At 38.9% G+C, this 25,511-nt stretch overlaps 2 protein-coding genes and 1 long non-coding RNA gene across 19 annotated transcripts in view; 2 read left to right on the plus strand and 1 right to left on the minus strand.

The window, feature by feature from the left end:
* HOXB3 (homeobox B3) overlaps positions 1-9,106 on the plus strand; it is a 79,598-nt gene extending 70,492 nt beyond the window's left edge. For all 17 annotated transcript variants that reach the window (XM_034415536.3, XM_034415531.3, XM_087892061.1 and 14 more), the window contains 2 exons: positions 778-1,383; positions 5,367-9,106. In XM_034415536.3, coding sequence (XP_034271427.1) covers positions 909-1,383; positions 5,367-6,133 — 1,242 coding nt within the window. In that variant the 5' untranslated portion in view covers positions 778-908 and the 3' untranslated portion in view covers positions 6,134-9,106. The remainder of the gene's footprint in view (positions 1-777; positions 1,384-5,366) is intronic.
* A 3,971-nt stretch (positions 9,107-13,077) lies between these two features.
* HOXB2 (homeobox B2) lies at positions 13,078-19,255 on the plus strand. Its single transcript, XM_034415554.3, has 2 exons — positions 13,078-16,521; positions 17,806-19,255. The coding sequence occupies exons 1-2, from the start codon at positions 16,149-16,151 to the stop codon at positions 18,489-18,491; spliced, it is 1,059 nt and encodes a 352-aa protein (XP_034271445.2). The 5' UTR covers positions 13,078-16,148; the 3' UTR covers positions 18,492-19,255.
* A 1,956-nt stretch (positions 19,256-21,211) lies between these two features.
* The window catches only part of LOC148114081 (uncharacterized), a 73,714-nt gene continuing 69,414 nt past the window's right edge, over positions 21,212-25,511 (minus strand). The window contains exon 2 of the long non-coding RNA XR_015733792.1: positions 21,212-21,500. This is a non-coding gene — a long non-coding RNA (uncharacterized LOC148114081). The remainder of the gene's footprint in view (positions 21,501-25,511) is intronic.

Raw genomic sequence — 25,511 nt, forward strand, 5'->3', positions numbered from 1 at the left:
GCGTTGTTAAAAATACGCAAATGCTACTGAAATTCATTCCAAATAGATTTGCCAAGTGACTTTCCACTTTCTTTCATAGTTTATCTGTAATTTCCGGAATTTTAACTTGCAAGCCCCCTCCGGTCCCTGTTTTCTTCGTCTTCATTCAGTCCCTCTAAGAAGCAGTAGCGAGACTGAGATCTATTCATTTCTTTAGCACGTGGAAATAAAATACCTGGCCCTTGCACTGGAGCAAGTGTGCGTGCGTGTGTGAAAAGGCTGGTGTTTAGAGAGGTAGCTGGATTATACCCACGGCAGAGATTTTGGAGAATTGAGTTGAATGATCTAAAAGAAATCCTGCGACAGCGATATTCTCGGTCTACAGGAACTACATATATGGGTAATGGTGTAGTTAAAACAAATAAGAAGACGATCAAAAACAACTGAACTTTAGAACAACAGAAGGGGGAAAGGCCACTGAGGAATCGGTTTGGTGAACGGTTCGCCTGTACGAAGCCCCCTTTGTGTGTGTGTGTGTGTGTGGTGTGTGTGTGTCAGGGTGTGTGTGTGTGTGTGTGTGTATTATATGTATATATCTAGAAATCTTAGCCCAATGGAGAGAGGCGAGGTGCATCTCACAGCACCCGGCAAAAAGCTGGCGGCGGCGGCGGCGGCATCTGCTCCCTGATCCCCGCCCTCCTCCGTAGCCGGCCAGCTATTCATGTCACGCGCTTTTCAGCCGCTAAGATGGATTCGGAGGCCGAGCCGTATCATTGTGTGTGCCTTCTAACCTTTCAGGTCATCTTCCAAAAGACACCGGGGGAAGGGAAGGCCCCCTGTCACGTGACCTGGGGGGTGCCAATGTCCTTCCATGAGAGGGCCAACCGGAGCCTGGTAACAGCGAGCGAGCGCCTCGGGGAACCCCAGCCATGCAGAAGACCAGCTACTACGACACCTCCCCGCTCTTTGGGGCTTATTCCTATCCGGGGGCCAACGGCTTTGGTTACGAGGGCCCTTCTCCGCAGCCTTTCCAGCCCGCGGCTCATGTGGAGAGCGATTACCAGCGGCCCGCCTGCACCCTCCAGTCTCTGGGCAACGCGGCCCCACTGGCCAAGGCGAAGGACCTGAACGGGAGCTGCCTGCGCCCCAGCTTGCCTCAGGAGCACCACCCGCCCCCGCCCGTCTCACCACCCACCAACCCCATCACCGCCACCAGCGGGAGCGGCAGCACCACATCCAACAGCACCGGCGGCAGCAATAACCATAGCCAATCGGGGGCGGTCAAAAGTGTCCCAAGCAAATCCAGCCTGGCCTCTAGTAACGCGGCCCTCACCAAGCAGATTTTCCCCTGGATGAAAGAGTCGAGGCAAAACGCCAAGCAGAAAAACAGCTCCCCCTGTGCAGGTATCTTCTGCTTTTGGAAATAGCCCCACGCTCCCCATGCACCCACAGTGCCCATTACTCCCACCCTGGCACATACACAAGCAAGCCTGGTTTAGTTATAGAAAGCTGGTGGTGGGGTACAAGAAAGAGAAGTGGTGAAGGAGTGCAAGCCAATGCAGTATTTGCCTGTTTAAGAACCGGCAATGTTGGGCACTATGGGTGTTCTCCAACTACCCCCATCCCCACTTGAAAGGTTTAGGCTGGGGAGCCAGCCTGCTTGGCCCTGGAAGAACAACATTGGGGCAGCAACCTGGGTGGAACTACAATCCCCATCAGCAGAGTCATACTAGCTCAGGGTAATGGTGGCGGTCCTATTCTACCTATCCGGATTAGACGTAAGTAGGCGATTAAGATAGCTGAGGAAAAGGATCTGCTTGGAAATTAGATCTTGAGGGGTAAGCTTGTTATTGAGGTGAGAAATGGCTTGCAACAAAGGCAGGAAATTGTCCCAGAGACAGAGCTGAGAATGCCAGAAGGGAAATAGAACAAGGTATGGGTGCAGTAGGAGTGATTTTGTGAATTGTGCATGAACACAGAAGGGCTAAAGGTGGCAGTGGAGGAGCAAGAGGTTCCTCACTTCAGTTCTATGTATTAATAAATTCAACCTCCTTCCTACCTCCATTCCTTCAAAGGATATGGATTTTGATACTAATTACACATGATTAGTATCATCTACTTATATTGAAGTAATGATCTGTCTCTCAGACCTACATCTATGCAGAGGTCCTGCCACTAATAAAATTGGGACTCAAAACACTTCCCTTTTTGATGTTCAGAAAGTTAACTTCCATTAGTCCCAGCTGTTGGGCACACTGTAGGTTTCTACATGTGAGATGGTCATTCTGTAATGCTCTTTATTAAAAAAAAAGAGAAGAACATAAACCACTTCTCTGAAGGTAAAACACAATTGAATCCGAAAGCTTGCAGTTGTCTTTGTCTCATGACAGAGAGTCTTGCTGGTTTTGATGACTCTCCAAAGAGCTTCTATCCACCCTTCCACCATAGGGCTCTGTCATCTCTTTCCTCAGTCTGCTGGATGTAGAACATGTCTTCTTCAAACCAGACAGTCTGGGCAGAGCTGAGTTATGGTCTCCAGTTATAATGTCTGTTTTTTACACCTGACAAAATGTATTTCCATCAAAGTCCTGAGATGTGTGTTATACTCCATTTTATATGCCATTGGTTTAGCATGGATGCTCACTAATATCCAGCAGAGATTGTCTAATTTGTTGCAGGCATGAAGGCTACTGTTTCCCAATCTCCACCTTCTAATACCATATAAAATATATTTTGTCCATGTATAATGTAGTCATTTAATCCAAATCTTGCCTGGTAGGAAAAGAGGTTTGTTTGGGTTTTTTTGCTTGATATTTGAACTATAGAATTATTAGGGATAACAGGTTTTATAGAGGACAAAGTTTATAATAGCCACAAATGTCAATGGCTCCAGATTCATTTCTAAGCATGTTGGTGTCGAGATCCTAAAATCAAATAGAAGCAAGTGAGAATAATGTTATTAGAACTCAATTCTAAATATACTTAGGTTACAGTTCTTTTTTAGATATACATTCTTTGAAGTCAGTGACGTTCCTTTCCTAATATAAATAATTTTATTTGACAATTAAACTTCTTGTAGCCAATTTGCTATACTAAGTGGTTTTGAATCAGCAGTCCTATTCAAAGTTGTGTACTATGACACAGTTTAATTTGGATGAATAATTTGCATGAATGTGTTATTGCACAAAAGGTATAGAGCTAAGTCATGCTTGAATTAAGCAACCAGATTAATATGTTTGAGCATGTTAATATGGTCCCACTAAAAGGCAATAGCTGGAATCCCAGTGTGTCATCTATGTGCCTGGAGACATCACATCTGATAGACTTTTTACATTTAAAAAACCTTTCAATTAAAAATGAATTGGAAATTGGCATGCTGCATGAGCAAAGCACCATCCTCCAGCGTCACCTTTATTAACTCTAATGCCTTTGGGCCCCAATGGACTGCATTAGGTTGATTTATATATTTTTTAAGAAAATAAAAATGATAGGTGGCTGCAGCCCAGTACTATTTCTGGATGCATGTCCACTAGCTCAGAGTAAGGACAACAGCAAACAATGTTAAGTAGGGAGCACCCTACAGGGAAACAGCCACAGTGGATGGAGGGGTAGGTAACATTCTGATAAATCTGTATTGTTTTCCCCAATGGCAGTCATTTGGGGAAGGAATAAATTTCCAAGCAGCCATTCTGAGAGCACTCCACAGCATATTCTAAAATTCCAAATGTGCCACTGAAAACAAAAGGTGTGGAAACCCCTGGTATAGATTATATTCTAATTTTCATATAGTAATTCCTCTTGCTTAATCTTTAAATTCTTGAATAAAAATTTGCAAATGTTGCATCAACTAAATATTAATGGAATAATACCATAATAGAACAACTATATGAATTAGATCCAGTTTCACACATGCCTATAATTCAGAATTAAATGCAACAGCTTTCCTCCTTCACTGAAAAGTATAAATTTTAAGGAAATAACTTTGTAAATACAGCTTCATAAACCACTTGCCCTAAGGGGCATGTGAACTGACACCAACATTCACCAAATCTGCTTTAACTTCATCCTCAAATTCTGGTTTTGTCCCATGTAAAAACATTTTCTTAAAACTCTTACGCTTTCTTTACCTCTCTTCTCACTGCAAGATCACGGGGATTTTACCGTACATCACAACAGTGCAGGGAATGTTACAAATTTATTCAACAGATATTAACTATGGCTTCAAATTATCTGTGATTCCCCCAGGTACCATTTATCTCTGTATATATTCATGTATACACATATTTTGGGTATAGGTTTCTTACTTCATCCTGCAGTGGATAGACAATGGCTAAAATGATGATAATGAAGTTTCTTACAATGCAAATAAGGCAGAGAATAGGCGTATGGTTGAAGGGATGGTGGATTCTTGAGCAATAAAGTGGGGATTTTTTTCTGGTTCAGGTTGTATGTTGAAATCATTTGGAAAAAAAATACTTTTCATATTACACTTGCTTCTGTGATGCGGAATAAAAAGGATTTCTATAACGGGGGTGGGGAACTATTTATTATTAATGGCTCCCCCAATTGCAGTTTGAAATCATTAGTCCAGCTGCATTGCTTTAAATCTCTGTTAACATATTCTTTTGTATGTGTACCCTGGGTCTGAGTCTTTTTGCTTCACAGCCAATCTTTCTTGCAAGTCAGAATTGGAGGGTCGGGGAGCAATTCCCAGTTCCTTAAAAAACAAACACAATTCATATTTACTTTAAAGCACAAGGTAAATATCAGAACTTGGATTTATATGGAAACCTTGCTTCCCTTTCCTAAGTACATCTTTTGCATTTTTGATTGTAAAAATTTCTGGACACAATCCCATCAGAAGTTCTCCTATGCATTCCTTCCTTGGAATAAGTGGGAGCTTGCAATGGGCTTGTGCCTTTCAAAAGTGCAGTGTGTGTGTGTGTGTGTGTGTGTGTGTGTGTGTATACCCTGGAAGCAGACTTCTGAGTTACATCTCACAAAGCAAACAGACACCCACTTTTGTGGACTAATTCAGACTAGCACACCAGCCGAACTACATGCAGGGCAGGTCTATCTACCTAGATGCTTCATTTTGCCTTGCTAACCTCGCCCACATAATTTCCTCTGAAAGGGTCTGCTTCAAAATAATCGACTCCCAAATAAATTGCCCTGGATTTCTTTTCTGCATGACATGATCAAATTTTCATAAAGCGTGGGGCAGCTTTGGAGAACAGAACTCTTAATAAATGACATGATTATGGAGTGGGGACTGGGGGGAGAGTGTAGCCTTCTCGCCCATAGGAGGATTTATTAAGAAGCCTGTGCATTCAATTTTCTGCATGTAAGTAATTATCTTTGATTTCATTTCCCGACCTTCTTTCCAGAAAGCTGCAGCGGCGAGAAAAGCCCTCCAGGCTCCTCAGCTTCCAAGAGGGCCCGCACAGCTTACACCAGTGCCCAGCTGGTTGAGCTGGAGAAGGAATTCCATTTCAACCGCTATCTTTGCAGACCACGCCGAGTGGAGATGGCTAACCTGTTAAACCTCAGTGAGCGGCAGATCAAGATCTGGTTCCAGAATCGGAGGATGAAATACAAAAAGGATCAAAAGTCAAAAGGCCTTGGGTCATCCTCTGGGGGACCTTCCCCCACAGGGAGCCCACCCCAAGCTCTACAGTCCTCTGCAGGCTTCCTGAATGCCCTACACCCCATGACTTCAAACTACGAAGCTCCATCTCCACCCTCTTTCAACAAACCACACCAGAATGCCTATGCCATGCCCACTGCCTACCAAAACCCCATCAAAGGATGCCCCAGCCAACAGAAGTATGCCAACACAGCACCCGAGTACGATCCTCATGTCTTACAGGGTAATGGGAGTGGTAGCTACGGCCCCCCCAATATGCAAGGCAGCCCAGTCTATGTGGGTGGCAATTATGTGGATTCTATGCCCAACTCTGCTTCATCGCTTTATGGGCTGAACCCCCTTCAACATCACCAGCCCCCCAGCATGGAATACAATGGAGGCCCTCAGATGGCCTCCAACCAGCACCATGGGCCTTGTGAGGCTCACCCAACCTATACGGACCTTTCTTCTCACCATGCTTCTACTCAGGGTAGAATCCAAGAGGCACCCAAGCTGACCCATCTGTGATGAAAAGTAGGGCATACTCGGTGGGGAGTTAATAGAGAAGGGAGGTGGATGTGGGATTGGTGAGTCAGGGGACAGACTGGTTATGCAAAAAGAAATGGACAAACAAACATTTGTGTTGAAACCTTTTATGAAAGTCAAACCTATTGTTTCAGGGGCACAGTTTATGCATGCTGTGTCTTGCCATTCCTGCCAGATTTGACCCTAGGGTGATAAAGAGCTTAGGAGGCTTATGGCTAAGCCATACTCTCTGGAGTGGAAGTGTTCCTGTATATTCCCCTCTCAAAGAAAGGTGAATGCACCAGACAGCCTAGTGCCCTTCATATGATTGAGATAACAGTCTTTAGATTAAAATGAACAAATCCTAAGGATCAGCCCTGGTTGAGCTCTAAAAGGCCTGTTGTAAATCCAGGTTAGGAATGGCCAGACTAATGCAATCCCAAAGTGCAAAAAAGTCTATAAGGCTGTGGGAATCTATTCCTTTTTCTTCAGTGTGAGAAGTTACTTTAAGAAATGCATCTTAAACACACACTATCTTTTGTGTTCTTTAGGCAGAGGGAGCAGAGGGGGAGGGTCAGAGTAAACTTGCGCTTTCTTGGACCCACAACTCTTGTTGGTTTTGTGAATACACATGTGGGAACCATGTTTTTAACTAGTCATGATAACATCTTGAATGGAGCAGCACATTTTCATGAGATACAGACTTTCCACAGGCAGAATAGAGCATTTCTTCAATCTAAAGAAAAGCTGAAGAACTGCCTCAACTCACTATATATACCATAGGAAATTAACTTAAGTCCTTTTACATTTTTGGACTTAAACTCCCATCAGCCCCCATAAGCTAATACATAGAAAAGGGTTGTGGGAAATGCAGTCTGGATCATCTACACACTAACAGATGCATACCATTCTTCTATCACTCTCTTTTCATTACTGCTAAAATCTTAATTACTTCTAAGTAAATCTCTATCACATTGGAATTGAAATAATTTCAATGGGAAAAGAAGTCACCATTCTATTTGTTCACAAGTTGCATTCCCAGTCAGGAAGGTAATAAGGATTCTTAATGAGATTAGGAGCAAACTTCCCAGTCATGTGTATATGTCCTATACAGATCACAAAATAGCAGCCTATTTATACATAATAGATAGGTTCCTTAAATATAGATTGATTATTGATAGATTCATTAAGACTCCAATTTGATAGAAAGGGTTTGGACGTGTATAAGACTGCCCCATGAAAAAGACTTGCTGAAATCATTGATAAGATCCTTCCCCCACCCACCCAAAAAACTTTACAAACCATTTATTTCAATGCAGTTTGTGCAAGATAATTTTCTGCTGAAAGTTGTCTTGCTGTAGGATTTACTTCTATTCATTTCAAGTATTTTCTTTTCTTAAAAGTATGCAAATATTTTGTTTACAATTATAGAAGGGTATATAGGTGTTTGGAGACAATCAACCATGCAGGAACATATATTTACACATACACAACAGAGGGATTTAGTCAAACTCATTTTGATAAGGGGGAAAGGAAGATGTTACTAGTGAATTTCATCCCTTTTTAAAAAAAAATTTCAAGAATCTGTTTCAGATTTGTATTTCACATATGTATTTGGCCTGAGGTTTCGACACAAATGTTTTGAATGTATAAAAATGTTCTGATTCTTCTGAAATCAATTGAAATAGATAATTTCTGTGACATTTTTTTTTTAAAGTTCATACAACATGCACAAAAAGATCTGGGTGTAGATCTTAAATGCACCTCAATATTTCTTATATCTATGCTCTTCTCTCTTAGCTAAATACTAATCTTCACAATTCTTAAAAGGTTTATTTTACAAAGAAGAAAGAGAATTCTAAGGTATTGAATGGAAAACTGTCTTTTTCCATTCTCAGTGTATCTCCATCCATGTAAGGGTGTTTTGTCCAGTTTACCAACCCAATCCTTACAAATTATTATTCACTGATATATTCCCCTCCTTCTTCTTTAATTCTATCAGAGGCTTTGTTTTTCAGAATTGGGCAGTGGAGTGGTTTCTTTACCAAGTAAATTTAACAGCAAAATTGAGATTGCTTATGCAAATAAAAGTCTAACATCTGGAAGGAGAAAAATAGAGACCTCCCCTTTGTTCTTCCCATGATTATCTACCCTTCTTTATGATTTTGGTTTTAAGGTTGGTTAAGGACTGGGGGACTCTCTCACATATATAATATGTCTTTGCATTTGTCTGCATAACTTCTGTTGAACGTGAAAACAGGGTATATTTGATCAGAAACTGTTATGTCCTCCAAATGGAAGCAAAGTAAAAGATCCTTTGGGGAGAGGATTCCTTTACTGGTGCCTCTTCTTTGGCCTGACATTCTTGCACTTAGAGTTTACATTTTAATGGCTATATATACCAACATTTGAAGGACACACATTGGAATACTATTTTCAATGGAGGTGTGCCATGTTCCAGTAAACATTCATATATATAAATATATAAATATATATTATATTATATTATATTTATTGGTTATAGCCAGTTTTAAACTATTTTTTCTTTTGTTGCATTATTTATCCCCAACATTTATGTATTTATAAGGAAAATGTACTTTTTTTTATTTTAGTATTGACTTGTTATAAAGGACATTGGTCTTTGTCATTGTACAACCAAATTTTATTTTCCATTCTTCCTGCTCTCTCTGTTCTTTTTTAGTTATTGTAATTTAGGAAAAAGGCCAGTAGTTACCTTCGTACTTAAAATAATGTGTTTAGTTCTACTGGAGGCATGAAATCAGGCTGTAATTGTATAGTCCTCAGTTAGAAGAACTAGCTAATCCCCACCCCACCTAATTCTCCTCTTCCTTCACTACCACTTCCTTCTCTTTTTTGAAGCATCTTCCTTTGTTCTTTACAGTAGATAAGTTTATTTCTTTGCTGAAAGGGTTGTCTGTTGAACAATTCTTGAATAAACTTTCTGTTCTTAATTTATTCTTGTCCCATTTGTCAGATTTGAAAACAGGAAGAAAAATAAGGTATCAAATACTGTAGAATGAAGATGTTCAATTAAAAAAAAATAGATTTCTACATTTTTCAACCATTAATGAGGAAGGCATTTATCTGTCTTATCCCACCTTCTTTGATTCTGTTTATTCTTTTGGTTATGACAGTCACTGCTTTATTTTAGAGCTTATAAAAGGAGGACTATTCCCAGCTGATCATAATTATTTTAAAAGTTAATCAATGGGGGGGGGGGTGTTTCCCTCCCACTCTCCTCACAATGACCCCAGTCTCCCCCCATCCACTTGAAAAATCTTGTTCTAAGTAGTCTCACGCCAATTAAAATTACCCTTCATCTTCTGCACATACAAAGAAAGGTGATCATGTGCTGTCCAGACTAAACAGCCATTGGGCCTAAAATGAAAACAAAGGAAAATGATTAATCATAACAAAAGGCACAAGGGCTTTCTTGCTGAAATTAAGAGTGAGTGGGGGGAGAACTTATTGTGAAATTAAATCACTAAGTAAAGCAAGAAAAGAGTTGAAAGCAGATGCTGTTTGGAGCATTGAAAGTTAGGTGGGAGGGAGGGAAGGTGCTTAAAATAGAGACAGTTAAGAATTAAACTTGGTTTAATCTGCCTTGTAAACTCCCAACCTAGATGAGAATTTACTCTTTACAAAACTCTTACGAGACTGGAGCCTAATGTGAATGCCCTGTCAAATTAGAATATTACGTTTGTATGACAGAAGAATGATTCAGATCAGAAAAACATTACAAAAGAAAAGCTATTATTATTAAGAAGATGCTTTGTTAATTCTGCCATTCTAGGAAGGGATGTGGCAAAGGGTCCTTCAAGGCAGAATTTGGGGGCAGAAGGTTACCTCACCTGCATGATCTGCAAGAGGATCCCCAAACATTGCAAAATCAATAATATCACATGCTAAAATCAATAAGAGAACTGGTCTGGGATTAAGTTCAGGACTCCAAAATTGTTAAACCCAGAGATTCTAAAACTCTAGTATCAGCTAGGAAGTTTGTAGATTGTTGCCATCACTGCTGTTCTTCTATAGTATATTTTTAAATCATAGCAAACACTATCCTCTATGACTGAAGTCAAGTTTTTTGCCTTGCACTTATGAAATCTCTTGTGGGAGAGAAGAAGCTGAACATTTCATTCTGAATCTTGTTCTTTACTGGATTTGGCAAGTGGAAATAATTTTGTGTTTGGGGAATTTATGACTGGAAGTATTTTTTTTATTCAGCATAGTCAATGTGGGGATTTCATTTGTGCAACATCTATGACCCTCCCTGTTCAGAGTTATTTGTGTGATCCCTTGATAGGCCTCTGCACTTAGAGTATATTTCCTAAAGTAAAAACATAATGTAAAGTTAATGTTCCTGTTAGAAAGGGCAGTTGGGAACTGAAGTGGACTTTCTGTGGCACATCCCACTGTTTATTGGATGGTATAAAGAATCACATAGTACTTCTATGAATGTTCTAACCTTGAAGTTTAATTTCAAAACCCTTTTTCCAAGCAAGCAATTGAGACCTTGGGATCTGCCCTTTCCTCGGCAAGCCTATTGTCCAAGGAGAAAAATGAAAGGAGTGAGTCAGAAGCAGTGAGAATGATGACTTCACCCACTTCTTGATTCAACTCCATCCCTTGATGCAGTGGAATGTGGCCCCACATAGAGGAATATTCTCCATCAGAACAAAATGCCTGTTTATCTTTGGTCCCAAAAGTCTAACAGGAATATTGTATATTCACTGGCTAAATTAGAAAGGCACAACTAAATCAGTGGGCAATATGCTAACATTGGTTAGGATATGTTTATATATGAACAGTTTTGAGAACCAGATATGTTGGGTTAGTCTAAAATTCAATGTTCTGCATGAAGCTAGAAAATGAGTGAATTCAGTAGTGACTTTGGGTATGTTGATTGAAGACAGCTATTCTGGTATTGGTTTAAGTGAGCTGATACTACATATTTCCTGTAACAATCATATGCCATTGTTTTGTTCCCATCCCATTAAGTCCATCACTGTCTGTAATAATTCTGTGCAGGAGGAAACATATCTTTGTAAATCAAGTGCTGGAAAACAGTAGAAGAAGACTTCTGGCTTTATGTACTGCCTGTGAGGAATGGGAGCTTGGCCATTATAGAATAAAAGATGGTCAACTAATTAGATGCAACAGCAATTTTTTTGCTCTAATGTAGCTGATTAATACCAGTTTCAGAGAAAGGCATTTATCCAACTTCAGACTTGAGACTGTACAATCTCAGTGGGATGAACTGTAAATGAATTGTATGTTCTCTGATTTTATAAAGACATGGTTATAGGCCCAATACTACTGTTTTATGGACCTGCTACTATTTGTACTTCCCCTATGCCATAGAAATAAAGTGTTTAGGGTGGAACCATCTTAGCTGAATTCAGGTTGTGAATTCTTTCTGCAATAGCATCACTTCTAAAAGTTTTATGGGAAGGAACCAAAGCATTAGTTTGCCACAGCATTCTCCAACCTGATTTGTTGGACTGTAGTGCACATGAATCATACTGGTCACATTGATACAGAGATAGAATACTTGCTACAGTGTGTTGGCCATAAGTAAATATTTGCCCATATTAAAAAAAGGTCTCATCACATTGCCCATGTACATGCTATTTGAGCCACCTCATATGCTAAATATGTTGAAAAACTCTTACTCTGCAGATATTTTGATATCATGTGAGATAAAATATATACAGGACAAAGAGACCATAGGCCAGGTTCATAGAACTTTCTTCCTGCACTTCATTAACTTCTTACTGGAGTCGACAGGACTGGCTTGGCATAATTCTCCCTAGTCTATAGCTTCTTAAAAAGGCTGCTGCATATTGCTTTATATTACAGTGGATTGTTTATTGTAGTACAGTATAAGTATGATTTCAATTTGCTGTCAACTGAACTCCAAAGCAGCTTCATTGTCTTCAGCAGGATGACTAAAGACATTCTAGATGGCAACACTATTCTCACTGCTTTAAAGACATATCTTTGCATCTATTGTTGGTCTGGGGCTCTATCTTTAATGAATGTAAGGAGGAGAAAAATAGATTGCTTCCACAAACAGGCATGAATTCCAGGCCAGAGGGACTTAAAAAAATATTTGATTTTGTTTTGTTGGTATATTAAGTTCCACTGATAATTAAAGCTTTCATGCAATCATAAATAACATTTTTTTAAAAGCACCCGAAGCACCCTTTCTTGCATTCATGGTTGTAGCTGGGTTATGCTCATCCATCCAAGAAGTAATTTAATATTCTGTGGTGCTGTAATTTAAAAGCATAAGAGCGTGGAAAGTTTGATTGGGATCTGATCAAGCAACAATAGTCAAGAATGCAGTATCTCCCCCTCCCCCACGATCATTTCCTTGTCTGTGATTTTATGGATGATTTAACTGAACTAAAATATTGGCCCCCGTGTTATTCAGACCTTTGTGAAAGGGTTCCCTCAAATAAATTATTCTAGCAAAAAGACCTACTTACTGGCAAGCTACAACAAGAAAGAAATCTTAGAGAGTAAAAGTGCATTCTTTATCTTATATTAGTACTGCCACCATTATGTATAAATAAAGAAAGTTCCATTATGCTCAAAAACTTGGCTTTCAAAATCAAGAATTCAGTATCAGATTATAAATTTAAAATCAGTATTATTCTATGTGGGAGTGCCTCATATTCTCAGACACATTGAACTAAATCTATCAAACAGGGAAAACACTTTACTATTTTTAATACTTACATATTGCTCTTTTAGCAATTTATAATCCTATATTCAGAAATAATTCCTATCCAGTTAAAAGGCTGTTATTGCAGCCTGTTTCAAAATATTCAGGTCAAATGAAGATTAATTGGCCAGAAAATTTTAACTTTTGACAAAGCCCAAGAAAACTCACCTTTTAGCCATTCCTTCACCAATTAAAAAAAATCCCTCCCCTGCATGCTTGGTACATTTTTTCCAACAAATCTTCTCTATATTTAGTTGAATAAACTAACAACAGAATTCCATGTAAACAGATACTGAGAGCTATAATTTTTAAGATCTTCTCTTTTTTTATATATTAAAAACAATGGCAAGTGTTGTAAAAACAAAAATGCTTTCAGGAAAATTGTACAAATTTATTTTTCTTCTTAGCATTCAGTACTTTTATATCCCTAATCACTTGACTTTCATCCATTCTATTTTATAATATTTATATTTTTAAAAATATGCACTGATTTATAAAATAAACTTTTCTTTCATTCATAAAACTAAGTTTTCTCACAGTGAAATGTGTATTTAGATATTTATTTCTAAAACTTTCTAGCCATCTTAAAGTTATAGCTCTTAGGGCAACATACAGTTTAAAGAAAACTTTAGGTCATACACATACAGCAGATGATACCAATCCATTAGAATATTCTATAAAAGCAGCAAAAATTTAAAATAAGCAACAGAACAGAACTTAAAAGGCCATGAAAAATAGCAGAGTAGAATCAGATGGATCTTAAAGGGGAGAATATTCCAAAGCTGGAAGGGACTTCCTTTAAGGCTTCAGCATGTGAGGATATCTGGAGCAGGACCTCTCATGATAATCTCAGGGTTGGGACAGAATTTATTGCAAGTTAGTTATATTAGATACAACCATCTCTGTATCTGTGTCTAAAACATCAATTCATATAATCTTGCATCTGTATTACTACAAAACATTATTCATCATCACTCTAGATAAACCAGACAGACCAACAAAGTCAGTGGTTTTTAGTTGAAAACGAAGAATGGCACTAATATCGGCAGTGCAAATGCAGCTATATCAAATATGATCAGCTAAATGGACTTTATATGGAAAGGAGCATAGCATGAAAGGGAATTGAAGATGAAATTCTGTTGGCAACTTCTCTGCAGACTAAACTCAAGCACTGAAAGGAAACTTACAAGTACACTGATTTGTTTCTTTTTATTTTTTTTACCCCCCTGCTTTAGCAGTCTAATATAAATAGAAACACTCATTTTATTTCACTGTTTTTCTTTTACATTATGTCCCTTTCCAATTTGGAGGTTGTAACAGAAGTTAGTGGTTATTCAATTAAATAATAACCCAAAATAAAGTAATTTTACAAAGATGACTGTCACTTTGCAAAATGTAGAGAATAGATAATAACATTGCTACTCAGATCCATTGCTCTGTTGAAGTAGCATCCATTTCAATGGAATGTTTACTTTCAAATATGATGGTTTTAAAAAAAATAGGATTGAATCATGAGCAATGTTTCTCAAAATAAAATACATGCCATAATTTGGGGCAAGAAGTAGTAACTTTACTGCTTCCAAATAACATTTTCATTACAGATTTGAAATACTTAAAATTTAACAGTTCTACAAGACTCAGCAGCACAAACATCTTTCAAAATACTGGATTATTTTTGCTTTTGCCAATAATGTTAATTATTTACAGTACTGCAGTTTTAAGACCCCATCTGAAGTCTTCCCACATGGGCTTTTGGAAATAATGTTTTCCTCACTTAATTATTTCTCTCAGATTTAAGATTTTCATCCGACATGGATGTTTGAACTGACAAATATTCTAAGTTTTGCTTCTTCCCTCTACTGAAGTTTCCCATCTCTATTTTTTACTGTTTCTGAGGCTAGAGAGAAATGCAGCTTGAATAAACAAATGGTAAATAACATTTTAGGTTCTCAGATACACTTTGGTATTTATCTTTCTTAACCTCATCTCAATTTCCCACCCTGAACCTTCAAACTATTTTATTTAGTACCTTTACCAATCAAGTCCAAATTTGTGAAAAAAAAAATCTTCTTTCAGAAATTCTGATAAACATCCAAATTCTTTAAGAAGTAAGCAAAGCCTCGGCTGCCTGTCAGAAGTCTTTGGTGAGAAAAGATTGATCACTTTCCTCTCCCCCTCAATCCCTGCTCTTTACTTGCTCAGTTTGTGGGCAACTTTTAAAAAGAGGATGGGGGTGGAGGCCTACAAACATTCTTAGATACATCCTTAAGAACCAGTTTTGATATTTGAAGAAAAGCTTTTAAGATTAAATTGACGATTCCAGAAAATATTCATTTGAGAGGAGAAAAGTGATAAACTGTGAGGAGAGGGGAGAGTTATTCTTTCCTGTATTCTTAAAGAAGCTTTTTTTTTTAAATAGGTCCTGGTCCTGGGTTACTAATTCACATCTTTCCCCATCATCTCAAACATTCCAAGGTCTGCTCTAGAATGTATTATCGGAAACACTTTCCAAAGTCTTTTCATACAGATTTGAATTGGGCAGTTTGGAATGTTTTTAATTCAATCAGCTGTTTCACATGAGTTTGTTTCTCACTGTTTCAGTAGGGCTGGTTGTTAAATGAAAAGTGTCTTTAGAATAATGGGATATTTCTTCTGTATACCTTTCCTCTTTTTCAACACCTTTTCCCCCATCTTCATTCTTTCTTTTGCATTAGGCCTAACACCCAGGCCATTTGCCAGATAAACTTAAAAGACAAACTGTAACCTTCACTACCTGCTCATCACCTTCTCGCCCACTATTGCCTCCTCAGTCAAACGTTAAGGAGCATCTTCCTCTAGATTTAGCTTTTGTAATCAGGGTAAGAAATCTTCAAGCATGACAAGTGGGAGTATTATTGCTGTTATTATTGTCATGGTTGCAATTATTATTAGCTATGATGGGGGGGAACCCTAACCCTCTGTTTTCAACTAGAATGGCCCTGCTATTGGGCTAGCTAGGTCATGTGATGAGGAATTGGCTGCAATTTATCCCTGCTCGTCAGTTTAATAGAGCAAGGTCCCCATACGCCTGTTTTATCAGCAATATAAGATATTAAAAAATAAAAATAAAAAGGTGGGTAGAAAAGGGGGAGGAGACTGCAAATAATACTTACACTAAAAAGGATATAAAATATTGGAAGGGCCTGAAAGATCCAGCGTTCCTTCCCCACCCACCCACCCGCATCCCCCGCCCCCTCCTTTTGCACTGGGCCTCTGGAAAAAGCCATGAATTTTGAATTTGAGAGGGAGATAGGCTTCATAAACAGCCAGCCATCGCTAGCGGAGTGTCTGACGTCCCTTCCCGCTGTCCTGGAGACATTTCAAACTTCATCAATCAAGGAACCACCGACGTTAATTCCTCCTCCTTTGGAACAAACCCTCCTCGGCTTGGATCCTTGTTCCAGCAGCCAGCCTGCGCTGAGGAGCCAAAAGAAAGCAAGGCATGGGCAGGCCCAGAAAACCACGCTCCAGTCTTCTGCTCTGGGTGGAGAATTCCCCTGGATGAAGGAGAAGAAATCTTTTAAGAAAGCTAACCAGATCCCTGCCTCTTTGTCTCCCTCCTCTTCTGTGCCTGGATTTGTCCCGGCTTCTCCTGCAGGTCTGTAAAAGGGTGGGGGCGGGGGTGGGGAGGGTGAACATTTGGGTAGCTGGCAGGGTGGAGGGAAGAGACAAAAAAAATCTGCTATTTAAGAATCACTTGGAAAAAGGGGCAAAGGAATATCCGTCTTCCATTTCTAATCTTAGTTACTGAAAGATTAGGATGAATCCTTCCTTCCTTCCTTCCTTCCTTCCTTCCTTCCTTCCTTCCTTCCTTCCTTCTTTCCTTCCTTCCTTCCTTCCTTCCTTCCTTCTTTCCTTCCTTCCTCTTTTCCCCTGCCCAGCCAGTCTTCAGAACTAACTCCATTTCAATTTCCCCTATTTCACATCTTTTTTTATCTCTCTTGTATGCCATCTTCCTCTGTGATGACTGTTGATTCTAGGGATGAGAATGGAAGGCAATTTGGCTGCTGTGTTTTGGGAGGCATGGGGAATGGCATTGGCTATAAACTGCTCTGCTTCTATTTCCATTGTAGCGGAACGAGGAACAGAAAGAAGGCAGAAGGGAAAACCCAAAGTCTTTTTTTCCCCTTTCCCCTCTACAGTTCACCGAAGGAACCCTTCTTTAGGCAACCAGTCTAATGCTCCAAGGTTGAAACTAATGTCCCTCATCTACTAACCAACCTAATCAACCCATCTCTATCATGATGCCTTGAGGAAGGCAGGGTTTTTCAGGAGATATGAATCTAAGGACCTGGTCGAAAATCCCCCCCCCCCCAAATCGGCTAGTGGACAGGAGAGGCCAGCTTTTGGGGCTTTTCATCTTTTAGGTTGGTAATAGGGAGATAAATCTTTCAAGACATGTTGCCTTTTTCTCTCTGCTTTCTGTTTTTCTTATTCATAGTTTATGTTATTTGCTTACTTAGAGTTCGTTTTCGGTCACTTAGTTATGAATATCCTCCTCTTACACACATATATAGCGAGGTGAAGTACAAAGGAAAAGATAAGACACAGCGAACGAACCAGCCACTCTTGAATGTGGATTCCTCTATAGCTGAAGACAGCTTTTCCAGAATGCACCCCCACCCCACCCCGCCCGTATACGCATTTGGCATTAAGACCAAACCATTTTGTCTTGTGTGTCCCTGGGTCGAGGAAGACAGTGCCCAACAAAATTTAGCAATATGCCGAAACCATTTAAAATGGCTCTCTCCCCTCCCCTTTCCAATCCCGCAGCCCTACGTCCACCTCCAACCCTGCTAAAAAAACAAACAAACCCAGAGACGGGATCATTCGCTTAGCCGGTTGTGTTACTTTGTGTAATTTTGCTGTTTTCCTCCTCCAGACACGTGTTTAGACCACAGCGAAAAAGCTTCCCGACGGCTGAGGACGGCTTATACCAACACGCAGCTCTTGGAGTTGGAGAAGGAGTTCCATTTTAACAAATACCTCTGCAGACCCCGCCGGGTGGAGATCGCGGCTTTGCTGGACTTGACGGAAAGGCAAGTGAAGGTCTGGTTCCAGAACCGTCGGATGAAGCACAAGAGGCAAACGCAGCACAGCGCAGATCCCGCCGAAGAGGACCAAGGCAGCAGCCAGGAAACAGGGGAAGCCGAGAACGGCAGCTCTTCCTGCAGAGAAGCGCGGAAGATGCCTTGTCCCTACCCAGCCGGCAGCCACAGCCACAGCAGAGAGACTCGGAGTGCTCCAGCGCCTTACCCGATGCTCAGCCAGGGCAGAGCTCCTGCTGCAGAGCTCGGCGGAGCCGCCGGCGCTCGCACTATCTCCTCTTGCTCGTCCTCCTGCTCTGGCTCATCGCCGGGCGACGGGTTCCCGGAAAGTCAGAGGTCCCCTTTGCTGCCGCTGGACCCGAGCGGCTTCTCGGCGAATTCCTGCCCACAGGCCGCAGGAGAGCTTTCACCCAGCCTCCAGGGCTGCGCAGATAGCCCTTTAAGTTTCTCCCTAGAAGACCTAGACTTTTTTACCAGCACGCTGTGTGCGTTGGATTTGCCCCATTTCAATTTTCAGTAACCTCTCGAACCTCCAATTTATTATTTGCCTTGGGTAATATACCCCTATAAATAATACAAAGTGTATGCACACACCAGTTATGCCCAGTTAAGTGCAGTCATTTCAACCACGAAATTCCTATTCCCCCCCCCCCCCCAGTACTTCTTGGGGAAGAATATTTCCTTGGAGAGAAAGGTGTATCTCTTTAGTGAAATGATCACGTTAAATTATTTCGATCATTTTTTCCAAAGGGAATTTATATTTAAATAACATTAGGATTTTCCTTTATTGCACACTCTTTTGCAAATGCATAATGGAGCATTTGAGGTCAAGCAGGTGCCCTAGGTGTTAAAAATACAACATAATTGTATAAGGAGGTTTTGTTTTTCACTCAAGAAATTATGCCCTTTAGAGTTTGAAATATTTCAAACATCAGGTTCTTTCTTTTCCCATACCCGTATTTCAACCACCCCCCCATCCCATTTTGACAGAGTAGATATTAACAAATGCAGAACAAGAAAAAAAATGTCCTAATGAAATTCTCAGGAACCAAAGTAAGGCATTTAGATGTCTTAATTTAAAAAAGAAAGAAAGAAAGAAAGAAAGAAAGAAAGAAAGAAAGAAAGAAAGAAAGAGACAGACAGACAGACAGACAGACAGACAGAAAGAATTACCATTACCTTTTAGAAGTAGATTATTTATTTAAGTGTTTTAATAATAAAATGCAAATTATTTATTGTACATTATTTTCATAGATTAAATAAACGGCTTTATAGTCTCTAAAATGCCGCATTCTTGTTTTATAGGTATATTGAAAGAAAGAATCTAGTTTAGTTTTCTATCCTGTCAGTTCATTGAGATTTTATTCTTAGCAGTGTTTTAAGAATTATAGTGTAATATAAATTTTCTGGTATATTTTTTTATAAAAAGATACTGTATTTTTATCAGTTAATTTTGTAAGTTTTCAATACAACAAGAGATATTTTAGAATATTTGTAACAGTTAAAGGGAAATATTTTTAAAAAGCGGATTGAATAGTTGCAGATCACACATACAGACACACATGGAAGATATTATATACACTTCAGATTTGGGAAGAATTTAAATACCTGGAGCAAGACCAATTTGATGTCTCTGTAATATGCCTAGCATAGCTAGCATAAATCAGAAAGGAAGGGTAGAATGAAAAAAGGCAATATTTGTAAAAATGTTCGTAAAATGAACACGTATTGTCACCACCACTATCATCAACACAGCAGCAATTTTACGAGGTTTTTTGGAATCTTTATATTTTATTTTTGCTAACTTTGCTTTGTACCTATGGATTTCCTATTCACTAAAAAAGGCAGGAAATGAAACTGGAAAGAAGAATGGAAATACTAGTAAGAGAATGGTGTCCAGACTTTTGAATTCTGTTTCTCCAGGCTTACAGGAAAAAAAGCCAACTTTTCAAAAGTGGAAACATTCTGGATGATAAAAATACTTAATTAACCAAAAGTGGGAGGGGAAAAAAAAGAAGAAATATTGTTTTCACGAAACCAATTTTTGAACACTTTCCGTATAAAATGTCGATCTCTTGAGATCAATTCAAGTTAAAACAAACCGAAACAAAAGACTTTGGATAGACTCCTACGTGGGGAGGATTGGCTTGAAAGCAAGCAGCTGCGAATATGCTTCTTCGCCAATAGCGCTCACTTTATTATTTGCAACCCCGCATTTCTGAGATCAAAACCAAAAGAGTGATTTAAAATGTCTCGCGTTTGGGAAAGTTTGCTGGATTATGAAAGGGAAGCCCTAGAGAAGAAACGAAATGAAAACAGTAGCTCTCTGACAAACATATTGTTATACTCTCGCACACAGGCGGGCGCGTACACACAAATAAATCATATTACGTCTTTGTTAAGTCACGGGTATTTTCCCTAGCCTGGCAGAATTTTGGGAGGCATTCAAGTCGCAACGGTGGGCCAAAGTAATGGCCGATACCCGAGAGAGGAGCAGAAGGACGGAGAACCGGCGCCGGAAGGGGGATGGTGGTCGAGAATTGGAAACTCAAGATGGCGCAGGGACCTCAGCCTGCGCGCACGGGAGGGGGTTGGCGGCATTGCTGCAGACCCAGGCAGCCATTATAGATGGCAGAAATTGTTCTCTTACTGCGGGGGGAGCGTGGGCAGACAGGAATGCAGGCTGTGGATGAGCAGGCTGTGAGCTTCTGACATCCCAAATTCTCTATTCGTCAGATTGTGGCTCAAAAAGATTTGACAATTATGCAATGAGCTTAGATACCTAAGCGTTTCTTTGTTAACTGCATTTTAAGAAAAACGGGTATACATTTCCCTTTCCATGAAAATAGATATATTTCGTCTTCCTTCTTGCATTTAAAAAACAAACAAACCCTCAGAAAGGCTAATTAAAAGGGGTCCACATTTATGGGAGGAAAAAACAAACCCCTGTACCTTCGTTCTCTAAAGCCCTCTTGTATTTTGATAATATTATGTTTTAAAATTTATGTTCCAGCAAATTTTCTGCTCTGGGCAATACAATAAACTATCTTGCACTGGATATTAGTAAGCAGTAGGATAAATTCATATCCATTTTTCTATTCTGAAGAAGTAAAAAATGAATTCTGTAGCTGGGCAGAAGTAATCATGAGAAAGGAAGGTTTGTTTATTTTACACTTCCCAGATAAAGGGCAGTTTATTAAAACCAACCTTTTCACAAAAAGAGACAAACACACACAGAGATCATCTTGCTCTGGTTGGTATCTTTATTTCATTTTGCAGTAGTGTAGATTTAAAGATGACAGCTTTGTATTTGATCCTGCGTGGGATGATCTTTTCCATGGAAACAGTTCCCTGATTTTTGCCTGCTCTGGGAAAATCCTCTGCTTAGCAGTTGAGTAGAACAAACAAGAGTCTCATTTAGTGTGGACAAATCTGGCATATCTGCAGCAGGCTTTGACCCCAAAACTAGTTCTCGGTAATACAAGAGATTATGAGGTCTTCTTTTCAAATACCATTATTCTTCAGCACCCTAGAAGAATCAGTAATGGGATGTGTGAATACCCGAACATTTAAACCGATTTCACAAATCATGCCAATCAAGATATTTATTTGAATTCAAATAAATCAGAATTCAAGCATTTTCCATGGAGGCTTACTTGCATTTTAAACAGTTGAGTCAATCCAAATAGAATCAATTTAATTCAACAGTTTGGCCCAATACTATTGGAACATCTAAATCAATTCAGACTGATTTTCCAAATACATTTTGTAAGCTTACAAAATATTCAATTCAAATATCCCTGATAAACTGCATATTGTCCTATTTTGTTATTATATTCCTTCTTTCCTCCAGCCCTTTTATGGCCATAGTCTTGGCCTTCTCCCTTGTGGATTCATTTCTTACGGGACTCTGAATAGCAAACTGAGCATATAGAAGGTCTCATACTTTGGGGTTGTGCAGTCAAGGATTACCAAAGTTGCTATGAAAGTATTACTGCAGCATAAAGAGTAATTTATGAAATTTGCATGGATGAATCATATGAACAGTTAATTCATGTTCCCTTTGTCTTGGAGACTGGCTGCTGACATGTCACTCAGAAGCTAAATGTGGCTCCTATTTCAAAAAAGATTGTATATCTTGGTCTTCTACAGACAAGTATGTGGTATATAAACTACTGTTTCTTACTTATTCCTAAGTGTAAATGTAAAGACTTATATGAGTACAACTGGGATGTTTATGGAAGAATATACAAGGATACACAAATACAGGTAGTCCTTAATTTAACAGAATTCATTTAGTGATGGTTCAAAGATACAATGGCATTGAAAAAGTGACTTACAACCGACTCATACTTACAACTGCTGCAGCATCCCCACAGTCACACAATCAAAATGCAGGCGTTGGCAATGGGCATGTACTTAGGATAGTTGCAGCATCTTGGGGTCATGTGATCATCATTTGTGGCCTTCTCAGCTGGCTTCCAGAAGCAAAGTCAGTGGGGGAAGCTGGATTTGCTTAACAACTGCATGATTCACTTAGCAACTGCAGTGATTTGCATGAGAACTGTGGCAAAAAGGTCATAAAATTGGATGAAATCTACTTAACAATCACTTTGTTTAGCAACAGAAATTCACTTGTGATCGTAAGTTGAGGACTATCAATATTGCTTAATTATGTTTGCGCTTCCATCTTATTTCTTTCTCTATTTGACAACTTTTTTAAAAGGGAAATTAACAGTTGCATCAGTATTTATTGCAATTTATTCAAAGAACTCAGTTAATTCTACCCATGTTCTCTTAACACCAATTCTCTGAAGTTAAATAAGAGGCCTAAACTTGCCTGGCTGAAAGTCATCTTCAGGCTTTAGGTATCAGCAGTGTCTCAGATGTTTTTCTGTTAAACCCAACTGTATGTTCATGCGTGCATACATAGTTGTTTTTTTAAAAAGCCCTCTGCATATACAGTATTAAACTATAAGGTTTTCAATGCCAAAGCTGGGTGCTTGATCTAGGACAGTGATGGAAAATCTTTTGGGCTCCAGTGTGTCAAAAATTCAGCAACTGCCTAACCTGACTCTGCTGGCATGTCACCTCCACCCCTGAACAAAAGAGAAACAATTCTATATAATATCTCCCTATCACTGAACAATGGCATTTAATGTTCTCTGCTATTTTGAGACAAGAATCACATGCCGTGTAACTCTTGAATAATTGCTTAAAAATAAATATTTTTTTAAAAAAGAAAAACCCCCAATAAGTTTCAAAAAGAGTGGAAGGAACCTTTAGTAAAGATTGGGTAAGGGAAATAAAGACCTACAGAGTTGCCTTGAATGCTCAACCGTTGTAAGGCCATTGCATTACAGCAATGATCAGTGCTAAGTTTAGTATTACAAAACATGAGTTATTTAATTTGCTTTAAATGTATGTCTACTCCAAAGGGTCTCTTAGATGCTATTCCAAATTACCTAGCCATCTTGTGCATTTCAATTTTGCATATAGAAAAATATATATTATTTGCACTTCTGCCTCGAACAGCAGCATGCTTTGGAGCTCCAGACATATTGCACTAGATATTCTGGCAATCATTCTTAGGCATTCAGAGTGTACATGTACTTCATAAATGAACTCCTATTCATATTTACTTCAGAATAAATTGAATTTCTCTTAAATCCACTAAATTAAATGCATGTAATCCTGAATCTGTAGCCATAGGATTGCGTTTTTCATTATTGTACAAATAACATTTGCTGTACAGTTCATGTAACTTGGAAATATACTACTTTTAGTGACAGGAGTATAGTTAAACTTGCCTTCATATGCACATAATTATGATTAGTTTTTATATAGCCAATAATGGCAGCTGATAGTTCAGGGCTGAGCCTAGCATCAACAATTGTGTTCAGGCTGATCTTTTGATCAGTTTGGCTCAGGCTGATTCCTGACAAATATAGATAAGAAATCAGTAATGACCCCTCTCTGTCTGGTTCAGTCTGCAGCAATTAGGAAGAGAACTATATCACAGCTTCTTAGGAGACAGTGCCTAAGAACAAGATTTTGGTGAGAGAAAATTGTTGGAACAATCCTAAAGAAGCAAATATTTCTAATCAAGACAAAAACATAGTTACTTATTTAGCAGTAATTTTAGACTATGGATCTAATACCTATCTGAAACCAATTAAATACTCAATGCTGCTTGGGAATAAACACCAATAAAAGAAACCTTTTCTAAAAAAAATAAATAAAACAATGAGCCATAACTATATTCACATCCAGTCTTCCTTTGCCTACAGTTAATTTTTTTAAAAAATGAGAAATATTTTTTCTATAGGTTTTGGCAAGACTGTCTCAGCCCTGATATAGATGCCCAATTCATTTGCTTGTGTCTTTCTTAATCACTTGATGTTCTAGGTGGTCTTTTTTGGCATCCACTTGGATGCAGAGCTTTAGGTTTTAGCTTTGAAGTTCAAACCCAGCAGCTCTACTGCATAGATACACCTATAACACACTTAGAGATCTGCATAAGTAAAAATGACAGCTCCCTGTCTCCGATGTTCATACAGCCCTGACAGGAAAATGGGAGCTGCCACTTTACAAATGCAGTTATAGATACTCAAAGCTGATTATAGTTTGGGGGCAAGGATGAAGGGGTTAGGTGAAAAATATAATAGAAAAAGAGGAGGTTGGTAGAGAATGTGAAGGAGAGAATGCTATAATGCATTAGGTTCATGTATAACTCATGTTTAACTTTCCCTTAAGACCAAAATATGTGTTATGAAAAACCAATCCAAACTGCTATTAGTAGAAAGATGGAGTGGTGGAAAGCTGTTTATATACAGCCTGAGATACAGAATTTTCATGCCGTGTACTTTCCATGAAAGTATCTGCCTACAAATCCTATTGAAACAAACTGTATCATTATATAAGCATAATGTCATAGTTAATGAGATTTGGTAGGAATTTTTTTTTGAAGAGTTGCCATCAGGTTAAGTAGCCCTTAGTCACCACCAATAATCATAATTTCCCTTTTTTTAAATTTACTGCATTTAACCCAGCTCTTTAACTAAAGAAGCTTCCCTGAGCAGGGTTACCTACACAATTCAGAAATAATGCAATTTCTACTCATGAGAGTAGAGTTTAGATTCAGAAAGCAGGATTTGCATAATGGCAAAGGTGAAAGATACGATAATTGTATAAGAATCAGGCTCTGGATTCATAATAATAATAGTTCATTAGGATCATGAGGTCTTGACACTGGAGCCAAGCTTTAGCAATGACTGTTGCTATCTACCGGGAGGAAGATCACTTTCTTAAAGCTGTATTCAAATTTCAGAGAGATACACAAGTGCATTTAACAGAGATTAAGGTGGGACTTTCTGGTTGCCTAAATGCCTTGTCACTCATGCATTTATTTTAGAAACTGGGTACAAGTTTGGTATTGATATAGTCAATCAATGCTCCATAATGCTTCCATTTTGTGAAAAATTAGATTTCTAGTATCAATTTAATATATTATTGTTGTTCAATTTAATTTGATTTATGC

Source organism: Pantherophis guttatus, chromosome 4, assembly GCF_059756535.1.
Source record: "Pantherophis guttatus breed Tessera chromosome 4, ASM5975653v1, whole genome shotgun sequence".
NCBI lineage: Eukaryota > Metazoa > Chordata > Lepidosauria > Squamata > Colubridae > Pantherophis > Pantherophis guttatus.